At 54.4% G+C, this 22,979-nt stretch overlaps 1 protein-coding gene across 1 annotated transcript in view; it reads right to left on the bottom strand.

Annotated features, from left to right (window-relative positions):
* Nucleotides 1-22,979, bottom strand: part of SFXN5 (sideroflexin 5) — a 67,752-nt gene that overhangs the window by 37,171 nt on the left and 7,602 nt on the right. The window contains exons 3-7 of the mRNA XM_073002204.2: nucleotides 18,853-18,930; nucleotides 8,908-8,934; nucleotides 7,064-7,118; nucleotides 5,082-5,107; nucleotides 1,603-1,656 (exon numbers count right to left, since the gene is read on the bottom strand). Coding sequence (XP_072858305.2) covers nucleotides 1,603-1,656; nucleotides 5,082-5,107; nucleotides 7,064-7,118; nucleotides 8,908-8,934; nucleotides 18,853-18,930 — 240 coding nt within the window. The remainder of the gene's footprint in view (nucleotides 1-1,602; nucleotides 1,657-5,081; nucleotides 5,108-7,063; nucleotides 7,119-8,907; nucleotides 8,935-18,852; nucleotides 18,931-22,979) is intronic.

The raw sequence follows: 22,979 nt of genomic DNA, 5'->3' as shown, positions 1-22,979 counted from the left end.
ATCTTGTACGAGTGAAGCATGGATCCATGATGCCCCAAGGAAAACCCATGCATGGGGGGAGGGGCAGGCGTTAGGCTCTGGTTCAGCCCCCCCTCCCCCGGCCTCCTGTTCCATCCTCTTGGAGGCCTCCGTCCTCTTGGGTTTGGCACATTTGCAGCCCACAAACTGGTGGGGGACGGACTGCTGTTCTGCCCTGGCAAAGTGACATGTGTTTCCCCCCCCGGGCTCTTTTTATCCCCATCCTTGGATCTGCAGAGGGCCTCAAGGTGTCTTTTCATTCTGAAGGAGCTCCTTTCCCTTTCCTTTAGGGAAGCCCAGCATCTCCACGCGCCATCCTTGGGGGCTGGCCGGCCAGAATCCGACCCCACAGCTCAGGGCCAGATTTTGTGACAGCCCGTGCCGACTTCAGGCAAGCACTTGCATCGGGGGGGGGCAACTGCTCTCTCTAACTCGCTTCCCCTCTGCCTTGCAGAGTTCTGGGGAGAAGAGGGGAGCCAAGTGAGGCCTGCCTTCACCCCAACGTCCTGGCAAAGCTGCGCAGAAGAGGAGAGGGGGTCCCGAGCAGGCTCCTACTCGCCCCACCGGGGCTGCCCTGGTGGCGCTTACCTCCGTCGGGGCCCTGACATGACCTGGGCTGCAACCTGCACCCTAACACCTGGCTCTCTGCTCTGCTCAGCTCCTCTCTCCAGCTGCTGGACAGACCCTGGGAAGCGAGGCTGAGAGGAGAGAAGAGGGAAAGAAAGAAAGAAAGAGAGAGGAGTCAGAGCTTGTGGGGAGGGAGGACAGGAGGGGGATCAGCCAGAAGAAGGTGGGGGGCAGGCGGGTGGGTGGGTGGGTGGGGGAATGCACGCAAAGCAGCCAAGAGGGAGACCCAGGCCTAAGGGCAGTGGGATGGGAAGAAGAGCACAGGCTGGCCCCTTCTTTCAGGCCACAGGTTGGCCATGAAAATGCCAGCACGGTCGTTCTTTAACTCTCTTTGCTCAACGCTCAGGGACCTATTCAGGGACACCCAGCGTCAAGCATCTTCTGGGGTCCAAAGCAGCTCCTTGCCTGCAACTGAGGTGGAAACGGGGAGGTAAAGAGGAAAAGTTTTTTTTTTTTTAAAAAGAACACTCATCCTGCTTTTTGAGTTTTTAGCCTTTGATAAAGAGACTCAAGACGCAGCCCTTCAAGCTTTCCCTTGCCCTGTGTTTGGTGGGGACACGGGAAAGAGCCTTCTCTGTGGCTACTCCCAGACTCTGGAACTCCCTCCCACTGGAGGACCAGGCTGTCCTTTGGGTTTCCTTCTTCAGGCAGGCTTTCCCTGAGTGACTGGCTGTCTAGGAGACAACACACGAGATGGCTTAGATTCTGTTGCTTCTAAATGCTTTTACCTAACCTTTTTATTATAACGTTATTAATTCTTCTATAATATTTGAATAACTTACTGCCTTTAGCTTTGAGCGAGAGAGAGAGAGAGAGAAGAGCTTTGGAGCACAGGGAGCAACAAGGAGACCACATTCATCAGTTATGAAAAGCGTGACAAGCAGATGTAAGGCTGGCTGCCGTGCAGGGTTAAGCACCCATTTTCAAGTGCTGCGAGGATGGGCACAGAACGATTACCTGCCAGAAGACTGTCGATGCCAGTGTCTGGTTTGGCAAGAGAAGACCAACCACCTATGGGAGAAAAAGGGAGAAGATATCATCAGGCTCGAGAGGAAGGTCCTCAGATGGCACAGAGCAGCCTGGTTCTTAGCAGCTGCCCTCTCCTGTGATGGAGGCGGGGGGGGGGCATGGCCTGGGGTTGCTGCTACCCCATCTCTGCACAGTCCCCCCCACACACACAGAGAGAGAGAGAGAGAGAGAGTCAGGAAGGGAACTGGAATCACAATGGGAATGGGGGGGAGAGAGAGTGTCCTTCTTCAGTGCTGGGTCAACAGACAGCATTGGAACGACTCCCAAGAGAATGACCGCTGAAGGCAGGCAGGCCAACCTCTTGGCGGCTGGATTTGGGGCTGCGGTGTGAGCAGCGGGCAAGCGGTCTCAAGCCCTGGCAGAGGAACGGACTCTTGGTCCCAGCCATCCGGAAGAATCCTGCCTTTGAACCCCTTGGCCTGGCCTGACCTGCTCTGGACTGAGATGGGTAGAGACCAGAGCTGGCCTTTCGATCCTCTTCCCTGCCTAAATTGTTGCTCTCTGCAGTTTCTGACTTTGGTCTCTTAGCCCCCGCCTCCGCCCCCGCGCGCGGGATGGAGAAGGTGGGGGCAGAGGGCGGGACACAGGTGGTCATTTTTTATATATAGCACAGCTCAGTCCGAATCTTATCTGTTCCAGAGTAATCGCTGCAGCCTAACGGCTTGCAAAAGCACACCCAAGGGCTGTACTAAACAATACTTAAACCTTAAATTTCTCTTCTCCCCCAAAAAACGTTCTGATGCTCAAACATAATTGCTGAAAAAGCTTGTGGCAGGCTAGATGCCCCTCCCTCCCTCCCTCCCACCCGGTAACATCTGGTCCACGGGCTGGAAGCTCAGCAACAGGGAATGGGAGCGTCTGCCTCCACTCGCCTGCTGAAGCATGTGGATCCCTCCCGCTCTGCCAGGACCCTGGCAAAACGAAATCAGTCCACGACAAGGCAATTGGACCCTGATGCTCACGGCTGTCAAGTTAAGTGTGAAGACGCGTCAATATGGATAACTGAGGACATGCCAATGGATGACAATTTAAATCTCTCCTGTCTGGTGCATCCAGGTGCATCCAGGAAGGAGCCAGCACTCCAAAAGAGTCTGAGGAGTAAGAAACAAGCGTAGGGGAAGCAGGAGGCAGCCTGCAAGTGAGTAAGTGGGAGCAGCTTCCCTGCTGAAAGAGGTCTGTGATGGGGGGGGGGGGGAAGAGTGTGAGAACGCTGCATGCCTGCAAGAGGCACATTTAATGCAAGCCTTCCATATGGGCAGACGGGTGCCAAAGCAGAGACAGCCTCACTTCCCGTTACGGGGGGTGGGATGGGGATCTGCAGAGAGAAACAAACTGGGGAAAAAATCCAAGGCTCCAGAAATGGCTGCACGACCGAACTGCACGAGGCTCCTCTGCAGATCCAAAGGCACTTGGGTGTCTTTTCCCATGTCTCACCCGACCCCAGAGCCTACGAGGGTGGGGCAGGGTCCAGGGGGCGGCCACAGCAGCAGCAGCAGCAGCAGCAGCAACTTGTAAAAGGACTCTGCTGGCACCTGTCCCCCAACACAGGCCTGGGAGCAGGAATTGCGAACCTGCCCAGCCCTGCAAAGCCCCACCGACCCTGTGCCCGACCCCCTTCCCCGGTCAGGTGTGGTCTTCAAGACCAAGATGGCCCAAGACAGAGTGCGGCCTGAGGGAGTGAAAGAAAAAGCACCCTGCCCTTCACCCCCACCCCCAAGCAGGCCGCCTGGCGCAAGGAAGTCCAGCAAACCCAGGTCCCCTGGCCCCCTGGCGGGATGCAGGTCGGAAGAAGACCCTCCGCTTTCTGCCCTGAAAAAGTTTGGCTTTGTTGGGGGGGGGGGGGAAGAGATGCTTCACTTAGCCTGACAGGCCAGAGGGGAGGGGGCCAGCCCTGCTGCCTCCAAAAAGGGGAATGCGGTGCCTCAGCCTTATTCTTAGTCAGGCTGCTGTGCTTTCAGCTGCTACCTGAGAGGCACAAATACGGCCGGGGCCACTTCCCACTTCCTCACTGCTTCTCTCAGCAGCTGCTTAGTGGGCTGGAGTTCTGCCAGGAGTAAGCAAGGCGGGGTCCCGCCAACTCGAAGGCCCCGAGAACCCAAAACCCCTTGCTAAGGAGAAGGGGGACCCTCGCCTGCCTCCCTCCCTCAGTCCCTCCTTCCCAATGTGCTCAGTTTAAGACGACGTCGTCGGCGAGAGCAGGCTGCCAATTATGTCACTGCATTTCACAGATCAATTGGCATAAATGTTAAAATTAAAATGTAACATTTGAAAATCACTCCTTCCCGCTTTATGACAAGAGGTTCCAGTTTATCCTCTTCAGCTCACGGAATGGAGCTCTGCTGACAGCTCTCAGCTCCTCTGACAGGCCTGGATTCGGGCCGATTTTGGTGTCAACCTGATCGCCAAATCAAATTTGTGTTTAACTTTTTGGGAAAGTTAATTACAGATTACCACCCAAATGTTAAACATAAATAAGGACACATTTTCCCCCCTCTTAATGCTGGGAACCACGCCATCTCCTCTCTCAAGGTATCCTTACGGGAAGGTCCAGATGTCTCGAGCAACGTGGCACACAACAGATCCACGGGGGGCGGGGGGGGCGCGGCTGAGCTGCAGGAGACCTTGCCGGAAGCCGAGACCCAGAACGGAGGAGAGGCAGACCGCTGGCGCTTTGCTTTGCTTTCTGGGTTAAAGGAGAGTGGAGATGGAGTCCTTGGGAGGTACCCTGGCGGTGGGTACACATCTCACCCCCCAGGGGCACAATCCGCCAGGACATGCCTCTGAGCCAACTCTGCTTAAACGGTGGGATGCAGCTGAGAGCTCCCCATGGCCTCTTCATATGAATGGACCAAGGCTTGAACACCCACAAGCAGGTGGCCGGCTCTGGCCTTCTGCCAGTCGCCAGAAGGGCATTTCTGATTAATCAACCTTCGTGGTCCATGTCTCCCAGTTTCCGCAGAGAGGGGAAAAGGCGGCCGATTCCTTGGCCCTTGAGGGCGTGATACCGCTGTGCCTCAGGCTGGTTCTTCAAGCTCAAAGCCTCTGTCTTGGGTTTTCAGTCCAACTTCCGCTTCTACAGCTTTAACGTCTGGCCAAGACTGTTTTGAAGCCTTTCTGATCCTTCCTCTCTACATGACACCATCCCATGTTCTGTAAGGTCCAGACCTGTAAGGTAGGATTCGTAGGACCTCTGACAGCTTGCCTTGGGTGCCGTGCCACTCTTGGCCAAGAAAGGCACTGCCCGAACCGGAGCAAAATGGGAGCCGGCCAAAACCCAGAAGGTTACTTGGTGCACCGCAAGATTCTTCACATCATCCAGGTAGAGTTCGGAAAACGGTGAGCCCCTGCTAAAGAAGCATTTCGTGGGACAAGCAAGCAGAGCATGGAGGATAGGCCAAAATACTTACTATCGGTGTTCCGAAAGGAATGTAACCTAGAGGAAAAAGAAAAACACACTTCAATATTTAGAAATTCCCCAGCCCTGGTGGGCATCTCTAACCAACAGGATGCTGGCTATAGCCTACTGGAAATCGTAGTTATTGCGTCACTGTTCAGTTATGGAGTAGGAGGGAGGGAGGGAGGGAGGAGAGGAAAGGGAGGGAGGGAGGGAGGGAGGGAGGAGGGGAGGAAGGAAGGAAGGAAGGAAGGAAAGGGAAAAGGAAGGGAGGGAGGGAGGGAGGAGGGGAGGAAGGAAGGAAGGAAAGGGAAAAGGAAGGGAGGGAGGGAGGAAAGGGAAAAGGAAGGGAGGGAGGGAGGGAGGGAGGAAGGAAGGAAGGAAGGAAGGAAGGAAGGAAGGAAGGAAGGAAGGAAGGAAGGAAGGAAGGAAAGGGAAAAGGGAGGGAGGGGAAGGGAAGGAGACTGGTTCAGAGGGACTCGCTCTGTTTTTACCTTTCCGGGGGAAAGGAATTTCATCTGCCTGAAGCAAGAACTCACAGCCTTCTTTCCCTTTCCATACACGTATCAGAAGAAACTTAACATCATGTTTCACCACATATGTACAAACTGACCTGGGTGCGAACTGGTGGAGTTAGAAGCCTACACAGCACATAATGGGATGGCTAGCGAGGTTGGCATGCTACCAGCCATGACACAAAATCCTGCACAATCTCACATAGAGTGAAGTTTCTGTGTCTCTTGTCATGCCAGCTCCTTTATGCATGCAAAGACTCCACCATGTTTTAGCAGCAGCAGAACGAGGGATCCAGTTGCCCACGATGGCTACCCTCGGCCTCAGAAGCGTCCCTGACAAAGGAAACCCCAAGGGTGACCAGTGCTGGCCTGAGTCCAGCTGGTCACCCCAACCAGCACAGACCCACGGAATCTGTGGGAATCTATGCCCGGGGGGGGGGACTCGCCCTTCGGCCATTCGCTCAGTTGGTCTCCTCATCTGGAACAAGCCTCAAGAGGTGCTTCGATTTGACAATCTGGCTCCAAAGAGGGAGCAGAGGAAGCCTTACTCAAGAAGCAAGTCAACCCGAAGGAGAGGCTTCGTTCTGGAGAGCCTAAAGCCGAAGTGCGCGGCCCGCAGCAGGCAGGCGGCCCCGAGCCTGGCTTTCCTCGAACCTCCTCCTCCTCCTCTCTGCCAGAGTTCCCTGGGACCTCTTTCTTTTGCTGCCTCCCAGGCGCCCTCCTGGGCAGCCTCCCCCCCCCCCAGCCTGGCACCTGCCACCACCCGTTTGGGAAAGGCTGCTCTGAGAGCCAGTCCTGCTCGGGGGCATCCCCAGACCTCCCTGGTCTCGAGTGCTGCTCCCTGTCGGTTGAGCCCACACGGCCTCCGCTGCAAGGGAGGAAAGCCCCTCTGCAGCCACCCTTGGGGCCAGAGTGGAAGAAGGCGATCAGGCCCCAGTCCTCTGCTCTGGCTCAGCCCACAGAGGCTCCCGGTGGGCAGACCCCCGCCGGATCCTGCCCGTTGCCAACCGGTCTCTCCTCCAGGCCTGCTGCTGACTTGCGAAGCAGAACCTTGCCAAAGAGCAAGGAAGGTTAGCTGGGCAGCCCGCGGCGCTCGGACCTCCGTGAGGCAGAACAAGCAGGGAACATGGGGCCCTTCCGGTCTTTGTGAATGCTGCCCTCTCCCAGCCACGGGGAAGGCTGATGGCCGCTGCCGCTCATCAGCATCTGGGGTGGCCACACGGAGCTCATCCCTGCTCTCCCAAGTGTCTCTCCTGGACCAAACGGGCCTCGTCACAGACCACATCCGTTTACCAGGAGGGCACAGGCTTTGCAAAAACGGCCCCAGGGGGTAAAGCCAAGCAAAAGTGTTTGGAAATGCCCCAAACCAGTTCTCTGTGGCGAGGGGAAGTGGGCGCTCGTCCAGACAGACAGCTTGGCCGGGAAAAGTTCACTCTTCAACAGAAGCATCCTCGGCGCTGCGTAAGGGGGGGGGGCATACCTGACATTCGGAAGGGCATGAAAATCGTCTCGTTAGTGTCTGGATGGATGATGGCCTGCAAGAGAATCGGACACAGTGAGAGATGTGGGGAGCGGGAGGGGGGGCAGCCCCAAGACCTTCCTCGTCAGGCCAGCTTTCCCTTAACGACGGGCTGCCTGCGTGGGGGTTTCAAAGGGTTGCCCCTCACTGCTTCTAAGGTGTTTCTACAATCGGTTTCGTTTGCCATTTCTCAGAGGAGCATCTGCCTGATCCCCCCATTTTGTATACTCATAAAGCGTTTAGCTTTCAATGCTGTCTTTAATGACTGAAGCCGCCTTGGGTCCTTCTCTTAAGGAGAAAGGCCAGGTAAAAATATTTTTAAATAAACAAACAAACCAACAAACAAAGAAGAGGAGTGTTCACCCTCTTTGTGAGAGACAAGATTAACCTCCTTGGTCAAGAAGGGCGGGTCATCTCCCCGCAGGACTTTTGCCCTATGCCGAGTGCCACCCTTTCCTCCCGCCCCCCAACACGACCCCCACGCCAGCATTCTGAGGGCTGTCGCCTCCTCCTCCTCCTCCTCCTCCTGAATACCTGGGTTCGGCAGGGCCGGGCAAACTGAAGTCTTCCCTGCCCGTCTTCACGACAGGCCCTCTCCGCTGGCCTGTTTCTCCCCTAAAACAGAGCCACACCCTCCCACCCTGGCACCAGATCCACAGACAGCTTTAACCCCAAAATGGGCGGCTGGCCTGAACCAGAAAAGGGCGTGCCTTCCCTCCCGAAGCCCCACACCACCTCCGCCAAGTTGCTTTGACACAGCAGTACAGGAAATAAATCCCTCTCCCTCCCATGCAGTCAAGGACATGCATGCCAAAGCAAAGCACAGAAACACGGCTGACGCCTCAAACGGCGGCCAGGGGCGGCTGCCTTGTTCTGCCTAATGGCAGGACTGGCCCTGCAAGAGAACCAACTGGGGGCGCCTTGCTCAAGACCCAGCCTTCCCTCCCAGCTCCCACTTCCTTACCTTGACGTTCAACCATCCGAGCCTCCAGGACAGGGTTCGTGATCCTGCTCTGCCTTCTTCCCCAGGCAGTCTCCAGGGCCTCATTTCTCCCCCTTCTCCCCCCCCCCACAGCCTCAAGGCCAGCTACAGTGTGCACCCTCTGCGGACAGGCCACCAAGGGTGAGCGGCCATGGGTGGGGTGGAGGAGGAAGGGGAGGGTGGAACTGGCCTCTGCTGACACCACCAGGTCCTTGCCAACCCTCCTGTGCCCGCCCAGGCTGCAGCCTGGCTCCAGAGCTGCTGTGGCATTCCCAGGACCCTGGGCACACCTAGTGTCCAACAGCAGGGCACCGATGCCTCCGTGGTAAAGAAAGAGGCAGGCTCTGCCTTTCCCCTTTGCCGGGAAGCAGCCATAGCCAGCCCCTCCAGAATCCAGGAGACAAAAGTGCCTGAGAGCCGGATCCAACGGCTACGCCGCAGCTGCTTCCGGGTGAGGCCCCTACGCTGGAGAGCAAAACCCTTCTAGCGCATGGCATAAAAAAAGGAAGGGAGAAAAGAAAGAGCAGCAGCACACGCGGTGAAACATCCTCTGGGCCAGTCCCTCCCCGGCTCCCAGCAAAGACAACCCCCCACCAGCAAGGCGCGCTTTCTCTCGAGCTGCAAGGCCCACGCGCAGCAGGTACCTGGTCTGGCCCTCTGGACAGGTGCGACACAGACACAGACACAGACACACACAGACACACACAGACACACACAGACACAGACACACAGACACACAGACACACACACACACACACACACGGCCCTTTCCAAGCTTTGCCATTGCAACGGTATTTATTGTAAAGGAAAAGCAAAGAGTTACCTGTTTTATTTTTTGCGCTCGCCAAAGCTAGAAATACAAAAGACACAATTAATGTTGCTGGTTATGAAGATCAGCCAGGCAAGCCTGGACGGCGAGGCTCATGCAAAAGAAACATGCAGCCCGGAAGTCTCGACGGAAGAGGCCAAGGGTCCCTGGTTCAAGAGTCCCCCGGGCAAATGGACTGGGCCACCTAAACCTGTGGTGGGCCTGCTAAACACCCTGCCCCGTCCCAAGGCCAAGAACCCAGAGAGGACGGCAACTGGAACCGCACTCATGCACAGTCGTGGCTACGAAGACGGGGGGGGCTACCCAGGCGGCAGCAGCAGCAGCAACTCCTCAGAGCAGCGAGGGGAACCAAGTGGCTACCGTGTCACGGAGTCCAGGTGGCCCCTGAGCAAGCCTGCAATTGTGAGACTCCAGCCGGGGACAGGGCTCCCCTGCTGCTTACGCAGATGTGGGCAGGCGGCCATGCCCGTTTTTCTCTGGGTCGGTCGTTCTCACCCTTTGACCCTTTGGAAGCCCCAACCACCAGGATGAACGATAGCCAGGAAGCAGCTGGGCAGGGCAGGGCAGGGCAGGGCAGGGCAGGGCAGGGGCGGCCCTCCTCCTTCCGGAGGAAGCTCAGAGACCAGCGGCAGGGAGCGCCTCTCCCCTCCTCTCCTGGGCTTCAAGGGCAGCAGAAGCTTCTACAACCCAACAGAGCCTCAAAGAATGTTTCTGACGGTTGCCCGTTTGCCTTCCCTGCACAACCTGTAAGCCAGCGGCCGCAGATGTTCCCTCTTTCATACCCAGGGAAGACAGAGAGCACGGCTTGCAAAAGAGGACCCAGGGAGTCTGCCAAAATCCCAGCCCCTGGCTCCACTGGACAATCCTTTTTTTCTGAGCTTTTGGGTTGACCTCTACCTCCCACCCCAACCCCCAAACCCCCCCCCCCCACACACAGGGCAAAAAGATGTTTCCTTATATATAGCCAGGGAAAACACACACCCATACACATGCACAAACCAGTGGCGTAATTAAAGGTGTAGAAACATGACATATAACGATGGTGAGGTGGTGGTGGTGGTGGAGAAGATTTTATGAATTGTAAAAGGGCCCTAACCCTTCTGGTTGCCAGGTCTGAGCCTCTAGACGGCAACGCTGATACGTCGCCCCTGTTTTCCAGCTGTGGCCGCTTCTTGCTCCACAAAGGTCACGTTTCCTAGGCGTCTGGCAAGTGCTTTAGACCAAGAGTAGCCCTGAGTTAAGATAGCCGGAAGGAATATCAACAACCTCCGATACGCAGATGATACCACTCTGATGGCAGAAAGTGAGGAGGAACTAAAGAACCTTGTAATGAGGGTGAAAGAGGAGAGTGCGAAAAATGGCCTGAAACTCAACATCAAAAAACCTAAGATCATGGCCACTGGTCCCATCACCTCCTGGGAAATAGAAGGGGAAGATGTGGAGGCAGTGACAGACTTTACTTTCTTGGGCTCCATGATCACTGCAGATGGAGACAGCAGCCACGAAATTAAAAGACACCTGCTTCTTGGGAGGAGAGCGATGACAAACCTTAACAGCATCTTAAAAAGCAGAGACATCACCTTGGCAACAAAAGTCCGAATAGTCAAAGCTATGGTTTTTCCTTTCGTGATGTATGGAAATGAGAGCTGGACCATAAAGAAGGCTGACCGCTGAAGAATTGATGCTTTTGAATTGTGGTGCTAGAGGAGGCTCTTGAGAGTCCCCTGGACTGCAAAGAGAACAAACCTATCCATTCTAAAGGAAATCAACCCTAAGTGCTCACTGGAAGGACAGATCCTGAAGCTGAGGCTCCAATACTTTGGCCATCTCATGAGAAGAGAAGACTCCCTGGAAAAGACCCTGATGTTGGGAAAGTGTGAAGGCAAGAGGAGAAGGAGACGACAGAGGATGAGATGGATGGACAGTATCTTTGAAGCGACCAACACGAATTTGACCAAACTCTGGGAGTCAGTGGAGGACAGGAGGGCCTGGCGTGCTCTGGTCCGCGGGGTCACGAAGAGTCGGACACGACTAAACGACTAAACAAATGAACGAGCCCTGAGTTACAGGCAACCGCATCCACGCACCTCCCGTGCCCATATGAGAGAGAAAGACAGAAGACGAGTGGGGCGTTCGGTGGAGCGCTGGGGCTGCAGGAGGCAGTTCGCCCGCCCACCCCTGTGACCCATCTTCCCCACCACCGCCAGAGCCTTCCTGCCCGGACCCTGCCGGGTCCGTCAGGTCCTTCCAGACAAACAGCCCTGCCTTCCGATCCCAGCTGCCTCCAAGCAGCCCTTCTGGAGTGTGTCGAAAGGAAGCCCCGCAGATTTCCATCCGGATTACGCCCACAGAAGTAACAAATAATATGCACATTTCCTGTAACCAGTTCTCCCCCCCCCCTTTTTTTTTTTTTTGCAATCAGGGTCTGACGATATTAAATTTCAAAAGTAGCACAATGAGAAGAAACCAAGAAACAGTTTTCTAGACTGCAGAAAAAATTACTTTCAAAGACCATTTTGAAAGCATTTTCCCGGGAATCACCGAGGTTCTACTCGGCTCTCATCATCATTCCCAAGGTGCTTCTTTAAGTAAAGAACCCTGATGAAAAACCCTGACGAGCCCCCAAACTCTCTTCCAAGGCACATAAACTGGCCTCCAAAACCCGGCCCGGCACCCTAGCTGGGCGTGCGCGGCTGACGCGAGAGATGGGGAGACTCAAATAACTTAGGTGGGAAAAGTTGCACGGTGGCCTGCCTCCCCACCTCCCGTCCCCCGCCCCCCCCCAGCAGCGCCAACCCCAATGCCTGGCTCTCTGCTTCATCCCAGTGGAAGAGAATCTTCCCAGTGGATTTACACCTGTGCAAAACAGGAGAAGGTGCAGCACAGTCGAGTTCGGTTAGTGATGAGATAATAAAAATTCATAGCACTTATGCAGCACTTCACCCAGGATAATTAATTAGTCCTCACAACCTCCTCACTGAGAGTTAGAAATGAGATGCACTTACAGCTGCAAGGAATTATTTGAACATGGGCCACTAGAGAGAGAGCCAGATCCTGACACACACGCACGCACGCACACACACATGCACTCCCTCCCAGGGTGGCCTCTCACATAAGGGTGCAGATGGCAGGGGAAGGTGAGAAGAGGATATTTCAAAGGTTAATTATGCTCCTCCAAGTTGGAACTGACTTCTAGCGAGCCTTAAGAGGGCTTTCAAGGCAATTAAGGTACTTAAGGAATGGTTTTACCACTTCATGGCCGAGTGTGGATTCGAACACGGGTCCATCGCTCTATCCATTACACCCACACCCCAGGTTCAAATGTTAATTAAACCTACTGAGAAGGAGGAGGCCATTCGGCTGGAGACACAACCCACCCCTACATGAAGAGGGCATGGGGGTTGGGGGTGGGCAGGATCGGCAGCCAGCTCTTAAGAGGTCTCTTCCCCATCTCTGCCATTGCAGCTACTGGGGGGGGGGGTCCTCCTGAAGACACCGGCCATTTGGGTGGGGGGGGGGGGGGGAGAGACAGAAGAAGGACTGTGCACTGCTCTCATGGCAGGGTGGTCGTGGTGAGGACCAAAGCTCAGCCAGGACAGGTATTTCAGGATCGGGGGGGGGGGAGGCGTGTCACATGAGGATGATGATACTGTGCATCGGTGAGCAGACCCTGGGCGCTTGCCAAGGGTCGCCCCATGGACAGCGCCTTGCAGCAGTCAACATGTGATGCAACGAAGGCACGGGTGGCTGCTCTTAATTAAGCCAGGTCGACGCAGGGGGCGGTGAGAGCCGGCACAATCGGTGGAGTGGCTCCAACACCGGTTCTCCTCCTCACCTCGGCCACCTGGGGATTCTAGGTTATGCCTGCAGCGTCAAGGAGCAGTCCTGGGGAGCGGCCCCTTCCCAAAGAAACTCCACACATATCCCTTGAGCCGCCATCGGGGCATGTCTGCGCTCAGCTTGGCCTCCCCGGAGCAGATCCTCCGAGCCCCATCCCTGCGCTGTGAAAGGAAACCTTCCTGGGGTGGAGCTCCCAAAGACCCCACTGATCCCAACGCCCTTCTCAAGGGAGGCCACGAGGCCATCTTCCGGGGGGGGGGGGGTTATCTGTAGAAGAGGGGGGGCTGCGTATCCCTGGGTTGGGTTTTAGAGGGGCTGAGCAGGGACCCACCCGAGAGCTGTAAAGGGGTTCCTCTCCAGACCGCACGGGCCATGTGGGCCTTCTGCTTTTTTGTTGCTATTTAGTCCTTAAGTCACGTCCGACTCTTGGTGACCCCGCGGACCAGAGAGCACGCCAGGCCCTCCTCTCTTCCACGGCCTCCCGGAGTTGGGTCAAATTCATGTTGGTCGCTTCGATGCTTTGTAGGGTTGAGTAAATACTTAGGTGGAAGGTTGGGGGAAACAAAAAGTGCCGTTTGCTGCAAATAGACCTCTTCACTCTTCATCAACAGTGTAAAAGAAAAACCATTATTCCCTCAAAGGGATGCAGCTCGGCCTCTGGAAGATTTGCTGGCCCTGAGCCAGCAGGAGTGGCCCTTCCCGCTGCTCTCCTGATTGAAGGGAGTGCGGCCGGTAATAAATCCAGGGCCATTAAGAGGCCAAGCCTCTTTGCACTTCCGCCACAGAAGAAATGGAACCACTTCGAAGCAGGGAGCTGTCGGGGCTGCGTCTGGAAAGACGAAAGGGTGCGAAGTCCACACTGGCCCCCTTCCTCCTCCTCCTCCTCCTGCTGTCAAGACTGGCAGAAGAAAATGAGACCAGGAAGGGGAGAGCACCTCTCCCCGAGAGCAGGAGGGCTGCGGGTGCAGCCTCACACCCACGACCGACCGTCCCCAACGTGCATGAGAAGTGGGTGAAGGCATTCATTTAGCTCTTCTACGGGTGCCTCCGTGAGCCGTCATTTTAACAACCCCCGGCTGATGCTTTGGGGTCAGGATGCTGGAACAAGGGGGCCCACAGGCGGGGACAAAGAGAGAGGAGCCCACCCGACCGCAGTCCCCCCCCCCCGTGTATGTTGGCCACGGACAGCTTGGCTCAGCTCCACCGTGGGTGTCAATCGGCAGGGCTGCCTCTGGAAATGTGCCAGATGCTTCGGCTCTTCCACGAGGGCCCAAATGGACTGTCCGGCACGATCCTAGTAAGGCAAGGCGTTTACCATTGACACCAACCCTCAGGCTGTTTCTGGTCAATCTCTTGGAAAGGGTTCCAGCCTCCCACATCTAAGAGCTGATAGGAAGCTTCCCATCCATATATAGGGAGGGGCTGTCAGCCTGAGTGAGGGTCCCCTCGCTCCCTAGAGGTCTACGCAGGGCCCGGGAGCATCTTCTGAAGCCTTTCCGTGGCTGCTCCACATAAAAGGGGGGGGCACCCCAACTGGGCTAGAATTCCCCTAGATCAGCGATGGCGAACCTATGGCACGCATGCCGCAGTTGGTACACAGTGCCCTCTCTGTGGGCACACAAGCCACAAGTCGCCATTGATAATTACTCCTCTGTCGTCCAAACCTGGATTCTGCCACTCGCCTCTGCTGGTGCAGTGGTCCAGCAGAGGGGTGCAATGGTCTCTATTACCAGGCCCCGACGGGGGATTGGAGGACCAGTAAGAATTTCTCTGTTAACACTTGCCCTAGAAAAAAAAAAACCAAGCATTTAACCCTTGCAGTGCAGGGACAGGTGTTTTTTTTTTCTAAACTAAAACCTCAGCATTCAGGTTTAATTGCAGTGTTGGCACTTTGAAATACAGTGGTGCCTCACACAACGATTGCTTCATACAACGATGAATTCACACAGCGATGGGCTTTTTTGAGGAATTTCCCCCATCGTTTAACGATGATCTCTATGGGGGAATTTCACTTAACGATGTCCCTTTTTGCTCATTTAAAAGTGTCTTAAAATGTTTGAAACCTGTTTTAAATGCTTGGATTCCATAGTGCACCTTGTGAAACATGTGCAACTTAATTTGGTTTTGTTCTGAGTCTTCATTAATTTTTGGTGATTTTTTAATTTTCCCCATTTAAATCAATTGAATGGACAGTTCAATGCATTTAAATAGGGAAAACAAAAAACCACCAAAAATTAAGGACGACTCAGAACAACATCAAATTAAGTTTGCATAGGGTTCAGGAGGTGGGCTAACGATTGCAAGCATTTAAAACCTGTTCCAAACACTGTAAGGCACTTTTACAGGAGCGAAAAAGGACTTCGCAAAGCCATTGAAATGTATTGAGTCGGCTTCAATACATTCCAATGGAGGAAACATTGTTTCACTCAACGATGTTTCCTATGGGTTTTTTCACTTAAAGACGGCAATCTGTTCCAATTGGAACAGATTAACTGGTTTTAAATTCATTCCTATGGGAAATGGTGTTTCACAGAACGATGTTTCACACAACGTTGATTTTTTTGGAACCAATTAACATCGTTGTGTGAGGCACCACTGTATATCAGTTGGTTTTGTGTTGCCATTTGGGCACTCGGGCTCCAAAAGGTTCGCCATCACTGCCCTAGATGATGGCAAAAGAAGGAAGGCTTCCCACACGCTTCCAGTGCTGGAAAGGTCTTCGCAGATCCTTGTCCTCTGCCTTGACCACTGATTCGGTCTTGCTTATGCTCTGGACTGCTGGCTCACAACAGCCAGAATCTTGTTGGCTGACACAATCACGTAACGATTGTGAGGTCTGCAGGCTCCGAAGCTGCCCACCGGGAATCCCTTGACTTTGTGGCCAGTCGTACGACGGCCATTCTGGAAAGCGGGGGGGGGGGAAAACACTGCTTTTACCCGCTGAGTAGCACTTGATGGGATTCTAGGCACTTGCTTTTGTTAACTTGTTCATGTGATGGTTGCAAACTTAATCTGAAAGCTGCCCGAGAGCCCTGGCTGTTGGGCACTATAAAAAGACCATCAACAAATACAAAATGAAAATAAACACAGAGAGAGAGAGAGAGAGAGAGAGAGAGAGGAAGACACAAGCTTTCTCTCAACAACATGAGGACTAAAAGTTGTTTCCATAGATATTCCTCACTGACACCCTGCACCACACACAAAACTCAGGGTGTCATTGTGCCTCTGTGACCACCACCATCACCCCAAATTCCACAGAGGCAACTTGGTTTTCTTCTGGGCTAAACTTGCCATTCCCTCTTCAATACCCGCCTCGCCTGATACGGCATCAAGTCGTCTGCTCTTTTCCCTGAAGTGTCTCTATTCACTTTAGGCTCAATTTGTTATTTTTATTCATCACAATATGGAACCAGCCCTCTTTGACCCTCCCCCTCAGGATCTTGTTTCAGGAGAGCTGATGCCAAACCTCAGAGGGTCCACCCCGAACCCTTCCCTTTATGTTGCCCTTCCGGCAGCCGGGCTTGCCTCGCTCGACAGAGAGTCTCACGTGGAAGCAGAGACCAAGCAGGGAGGCGCACAACATTCAAACCGGCCTCGTGGGCGCCACCACGAAAACCGTGAGAGATCCCCATCCCAGTGGCCAGCCGGACCCGCCTCCAGGTCGGAGAGTGCCAGAAGGCTGTGGCTAAATCAGACCCCACAGCCGCATCCCTTCCCTCCTGGGAACAGGTGACCACCTCCGATTCAAACCAGACTTTCAGGCAGGGGGAACTACCTCACCCTGAGGGCAAAGGAAAGGGGTCGGAGCTCGACTGCCCCCCACACACACACCCCACCCCGGCTGTGAGCTTGAGGGCCTCGCCATCAGGGGGTCCCCGGTTGGGAACAGACCTGGCACTGCTCTCCACCTGGTTCGGCCCTTCCCCTTCCTGCCTGTGGCTAGCTGGCTTCAGGCAACCCCGGGGGGGGGGGAGAACCACCACCACCACCACCACCACCACCACCGCCGCCCGGGGTCACAGCAGGCTTGGCCCAAGGCTGGCAGAAAGCGAGGCCTCGGAACCAGGCCGCTCTCCCGGAACGGAGCTGAACTGAGCCTCCGGAGTGAACGGTTCGTGGAATCGCGGGCCCTTCGTTTTCCCTCTTTGCTTGCACTGCCGTGACACAAACGGTCTCTTTTCGCACTTCTGATCGCCCGCTCTGGTAGCAACGATGAGTCGCGCAAATGACTGGGGCGGATTTGTCACGGTTCCCTCCACGTCCTCCTGGGGCAGCCCGCCTCCTCGTGTGTTTTCACCTGTTCCTCTGATGGATCATCCTTCGTCATCCTCTTTATTATTAACAGAGCACAACACAGTGTGTGGGGCCGCAGGGAACACGAGGGGGAGGTCAGATCCCCTGTCCTCCTGAGCCCACACGTCATCGTCACAGGAGGAGGGGAGAGAGGGACCGGGGGGGGCAAAGAGCGACCCACTCCACTCCACTCCACCCCACTCCACCACGCAGCCTCTGTTTCGGGAAGGGAAGGGAAACTATGGCCTCGGCCCTGGGATGAGGGACGCCAAAGGAGAGTCCCAAAGGAAGAGAGGGGAAGGGGGCCACACAGGTCACCGAGGACAGCCGAGGGACCCCACGGCACCTGCTGAGGTGGGTGGGGGGCAGGGGGAACAGGACAGCAGGGGCAGATGGGTCTTGTGCTCCCCAAGCAGAGCAGCAAGGAAGGCGAGGCCACAGCAGACTGCAGAGTTTGCGCGGGACCAGGAGAAGTAGGATCTGACACAACGTGGACGATTTGAAAAAGCCAGTGATGGCTGGGGCGGGCAGGGGGAGGGAAGAGTTCCAGACCCCGAGGAGTCCTTGCACCTTCCTTCCTGACAAAGGCAGAAGGGCCCGCCTGGTGCTTTCCAGATGCTCCTTCTTCCCCCTTGGAAAGGCCGGGACGTCTTTCGGGGCTCCCTCTCCAGGATGTCTCCAGGGTGGCAAGGCAAGGCTTCAGAAGAAGTCAGCAGGAGCACCACCACCACCCCGTGTCTACCCTCTTAGGACTACGCCCTCCCTCTGGCCCTGGAGACCTCCGTGCTCACTTGCTAGTCCATCCTCTGGGAATCCCCCCCCCAAGGGAGCTCCTTTGAGAAGGTTCTCTCTGCAATCACACGTGGCCCCCCCATTAAGGTGGCACCCTCCAGATGTTTCAGACTACAGTGCCCACCATCCCCACTCAGGTGGGGGGGGGGCTTTTCACCACAGTATGACTGAGAGTGAAAATACTGGTGATGTTAATACTGATAAGCCAGAGACGAGCCTGGAAGGACAAGTGGCCTGGAAGCGCAAAGGTTGCGCACCCGCCCTGTATCCAGAGGGTCGCGCACACACTCCTGCAGGAGAGGGCAGGGCTCCATCTGAAGAGTCCGGAATGGCCTCCCATTTTCAGAAGGATCCCACAGAGGTACAGAGAGGGACAAGGCCAGCAGTGCTTTTCACTACACCAGCCGAATTGAGGAGGAGAAGACGCACGAGCAAGGCTACTCTTGGCGACACCTTGGGGCCAAGCCAACAGGGCTGCACCCGGGAGCTTCCAGAGCCTCCGACTGCTTCGCTCGGGGTGGAAAGGGCACAGCCACACAAAACCCAGCAGAAGCAACAGAAGGGACAGATTTCCCAATTTGTCTCTCCCGTTTGGAATCTTAAGTCTTTAGCACGGAATTCAAAACTCAAAACACTTCAGACTTTTTTGGTGCCTTTTGAGGGCTTTGATTTTGACAGCTGTCAAATATGAAATTTCATAAGTTGTCAAAACATTAAATACTACTGTGTGTCAACTCTCAAATAATGTCAAATATAAAGTCCAAATTAAGAATCTAAGCACTCTGCAGAAAGAGAGGCAAGGATGTCTCTCTCGTCCAAGCCTTCTGTTCCCACCGCCGAGGCCAACGAGGTGCCTCTGGGGAAGCCCGTCCGTGGGACAGGGCAGAAGCAGCCCCTTCTTGCTGTGGGATCCAGAGCCAGACCAGGGCTGGCAATCATAAAAAGGACACCGGTGGCTCTGCAGGTTCTCTTAGCTTGGTGAAGTCTGAGCAGTTATTCATTCACTTGGATTACCTCCTTGTTGGTGACTCCTGGGGGCAAAGTCCCATGTTTATAATCTTCCAGCAACTGCACTGCTTCTTTAAGGCGACTCTGCAAAAAGAGAATAAGTCACAGTACTGTTAGCGAATGCTCTCCACCTCAAGAGCTCTCCCTTAGTGTTGGTTCAACTGTGGATTTCCTACATGGGCAGGAAACTGGGCTGGGTCACCTTTGGCACCCCTTCCAGCATGACAACCCTGTGACTCTCTGTAGGGCCGTGGTTCCTACTGCTTGTGCATGGGGGGGGGCAGAAGGCTCTCTGAAAGGACATGGTCGACCAGGAAGGAGAAAGTGGCTGGGGAGGGGGTGCAGGACTCCCTGGAAGAGACTCTGATGTTGGGAAAGAGTGAAGGCAAGAGGAGAAGGAGACAACAGAGGATGAGATGGATGGGCAATGTCATCAAAGCGACCAACATGGATTTGACCCAACTCCGGGAGGCAGTGGAAGACAGGAGGGCCTGGCGTGCTCTGGTCCATGGGGTCATGAAGAGTCGGACACAACTTAATGACTAAACAACAAGAGTACTGTGTCCAGTTCTGGACATCCCACACTTTAAGAAGGATGACAACAAACTGGAGCAAGTTCAGGGGAAGGCGACCAGAATGATCAGGGGGCTGGAAACCAAGCCTTTTAAGGAAAGGCTGAAATAATTGGACATCTTTAGCCTTAAGAAGACTGAGAGGGTGATAGGATACCACTTTTCAAATATTTGAAAGTCTGTCATACAGAGGAGGGGCAGGATCGGTTCTCGATCACCCCAGAGTGCAGGACACACAACAATGGGCTCAAGCTAAAGGAAGCCAGATATCGGCTGAATATCGAGAAAAACTTCCTAACTGTTAGAGCAGTACGACATTGGAACCCATTACCTCGGGAGCTGGTGAGTGCTCCAACGCTGGAGGCATTCAAGAAAAACTTATGATAATCACCTGGCAGATCTCCTTTGGTGGTATTCCTGCCTTGAGCATGAGGTTGGACTTGATGGCTCATTATTCTATGATTCTATGAAGTAAGGCTTAATTCATCTTCTTCAAAATAGCAACATCCAGCATTCTGCTGTAACTCACAGCAGGAGATTCAAAATACTGTAGGGCTGATATTCTTCCTGACAAAGAGTATCAACATTTGTTCTTTTCCATTTTTCAAATAAATGTCATAAAATCTACAAAGGGGGGGAGAAGTATTTTTCTTCAATGTTTTATCCACGTTTTCAGGCAATCCTACACCAGAAAAAGGCCAGCTGCTTCCAAATGCTGGACAAAGCCCTCAAAGTTGTGCTCAAAACGAGGGGTTTTGGTGCCCCTCAACATGTTCCTTCAGTCGCTCCAATTAATGGCAGGAGATTTCTTTCCTCCCCTTTCATGACATCAAAGAGAACCGCTCTGTTTTCTTGGGAAACTGCAGCCAAGGAAAAGCAGCACCTTCAAAAGCTGTCTCCTCGCCACACAGCCCAAGTCCACCGAGGCCCCCTCCCTGCTCAACTTGCACACACGGAGACCCCTGATTCTGCCCTAAGGGTGGCTGCGAGGGCTGCCCATCAAGAAATAGCAAGGCATCGAGTTAATAGCCAAGGCAGAAAAGAGGGACACACCTCAACCATTCCGTTGAGCAGAAATGCTGCTTGTCCCTCATCAAAAGGATACCTGCCACGCATCGGGCACAACAACCTCCAAACAAGCAGGTGCAAAAAACCTGGCCATTCACTCCTTTTCCCAGTAACCTGGGCACAGCTGGGCATCTAAAGGATATTGGCTGTCAACTGCATCAAGGTGCCTAGAACCACATCCATCTCCACCTCTAGATCGGCCCCCTTTCCGTATATTCTTCGCCCTCGCCCCTCCTGGCATGGCCTCCCCTTCCCTGTGGGATCTGCGCACCTACACACACACACACACACACACACACACACACACACACACACGCACACGCACACGCACACGCACACGCACACGCACACGCACACACCCCTCTCTCTCTCTCCAGCTTGCTCACAGGGTGTTTCCCTCTGCCTTGTTATGAGGAACAAGATGGACCTCTTTGCAAGACCACCAGGTGACCGCTCAGACCCAGGACTTAAGGGATCTGGGTTCAAAAGAGCCACTTGGCCACAAAGTCCTCTGGCTCACCCGGGCCAGTCACACCCTCTCAGCCAAACCTTTCTTACAAGGCTGTGGAGTAGAAATGTAAAGAAAGAAAGAATGTAGAAACAGAAGCCTAGCATTTATTAACCTCCAAACCACGTACAATGCTCAGCAAAGGTCCATATCTTGCTCTAGGACTGTGTTCCACCTCAAGGGAAGGGCTGGTTCGGCCAGTTCACTTTGAGACACACACCGAACGAAATGCTCCTCCACCTACTAAAGTCGCAAGAGTTGCCTCCTGCCTGGGGGGCTGCCTGCCTCAGGAAGCAGGGGCAGGTTCAGGCCCCAGGGATGGGAAGCCGGGCCAAGAGGAGGGAAAGAGGATGCTGTGGCTGAGCTCCCGTCCTGCTGCTCGTGGGCTCTCCGTGCCATTCAAAGCTTCCTGCCCATTACAAACCCCTGCTTAATTGCGATTGTTTGAATTTAGGCAACTGGCTTTCAGGAAGAGAGTTGGCAGGAAAACATGGGTTTTACTTCTCGGGAAAGCAAAACAAGAAAGGGACTCAGCTAACATGATGCTGGCACCTTCCCTCACCATCCCGAAGACGGGACCATTTTCCTCCCACGCAGATCAAAGGCGCCAGAGATGGGCAAAAGAAGTAAGCAAAAAGGCACGAAATGGTTCACAAGAGAATTGGGTAAGAGAAGGGGACTGGGTGACCCGAGATCTAGAAAGGGAAATCGCAGAGCCCCGCCGTGCGAAGGTTTCTGTCCTGCTGGCGCTTTTCCTAACTCTGGTGTGCCAAGGGAATGGATGGTAACCAAGGAGCCAGGGCAAATGGCCCCATTTCACCTTGAAAGCAAACGAAGCATGAATAGCCTACTTAATATTCCGGGAGCTTCTTGTGCTTGCTATTTTGGGATTTTTTTTGACACGGGAATTCCCATCCATAATGTTCTCCTTTGCAGCTGATCTCTGCAGTGCGCCCCTGCTTCTTGGAAGGAAAAACACCAAAGAAGAGGGAAGCGAATGAATGGCCCTGTGTCTGTCCCATTTCCCTCCCCCTCTTGTTAATTGAAGGAAGTCTCTAGAGTTACTATAACAACCCTGGCCCAGGCCCATCTCGCTGAACAGGACAAATGCTGCCAACAAGCAAAAATTTAAACCGCCTTTGCTTGAAACGTTTGTGGGTACCCTTAAACTCCTCTTTCGTTCATAGCTGTTAAAAACAACGGTCCCTCTCAAGGTCAATCATAAATAAATTTTAAAAATGATAATAAAAACAAGAGCAAGTTTTGACAGAGGGCAAACTTGAAGACAAATGCCGGATGCCCCGTTCTGAAAGGGCTGCCCAGCGTCCTCTCCCTTGGGACCTCCTAGGCAGGGACCTGAGCGCTTACATTCAAGCTCCCCTTCTCTAACAGGCGGCCCCTGGACCGTTTCATGGGCATCCACCCTCTCCAGCTGGCTCAGCTGTTTCCCGACACCTGCAGGGTTTTTTTCCCCCCATGCCTTTCCTTTTCTCTCTGCTGCTCGCTGGGGCTGCCAGCGTCCCAGGGTCGCGAACCCTTGGCACGCACAGGTCTCTGCACATGCACTGCCACAGAAGGGAAGGTGGCTAGGGGACAGGCCCATAGAGGACCAGCCCTCCTATCCCAGTGGAGTGCAAAAAGCAAGTCACTGGTGGGAAGGGATGTGGCACCATGGCAGCACCCCGGCACTGCGTGCAGAAGAGCCCATGTTGCATCTTTATCCTCCCTAGAGAAAGATGCTTACTGGAAGCCCCAGACTGCAGCCACGGCTGCCCATCAGAGTAGCCGCGATGAGGGCAGAGAGGCCCGGGGTCTGGCTTTCTAGAAAGCAGCTTCCCACTTTCCAACTTCAAAAAGTTTCCTGTGGGACGAACACTTCCAAGAAGCAGGCAGCAGGCACAACCCTGGGGAAGGCAAAGCATCCAACACATCCAACATCTTAACTGCCCAGGTCAACAGAGCAGAATGATTGCCCAGGGGGCTTA

The sequence above is a fragment of the Pogona vitticeps genome, chromosome 5 (assembly GCF_051106095.1).
Source record: "Pogona vitticeps strain Pit_001003342236 chromosome 5, PviZW2.1, whole genome shotgun sequence".
NCBI lineage: Eukaryota > Metazoa > Chordata > Lepidosauria > Squamata > Agamidae > Pogona > Pogona vitticeps.
The sequence above is the reverse complement of the archived record's forward strand: the minus strand, read 5'-3'. Positions and strand labels throughout refer to the sequence as shown.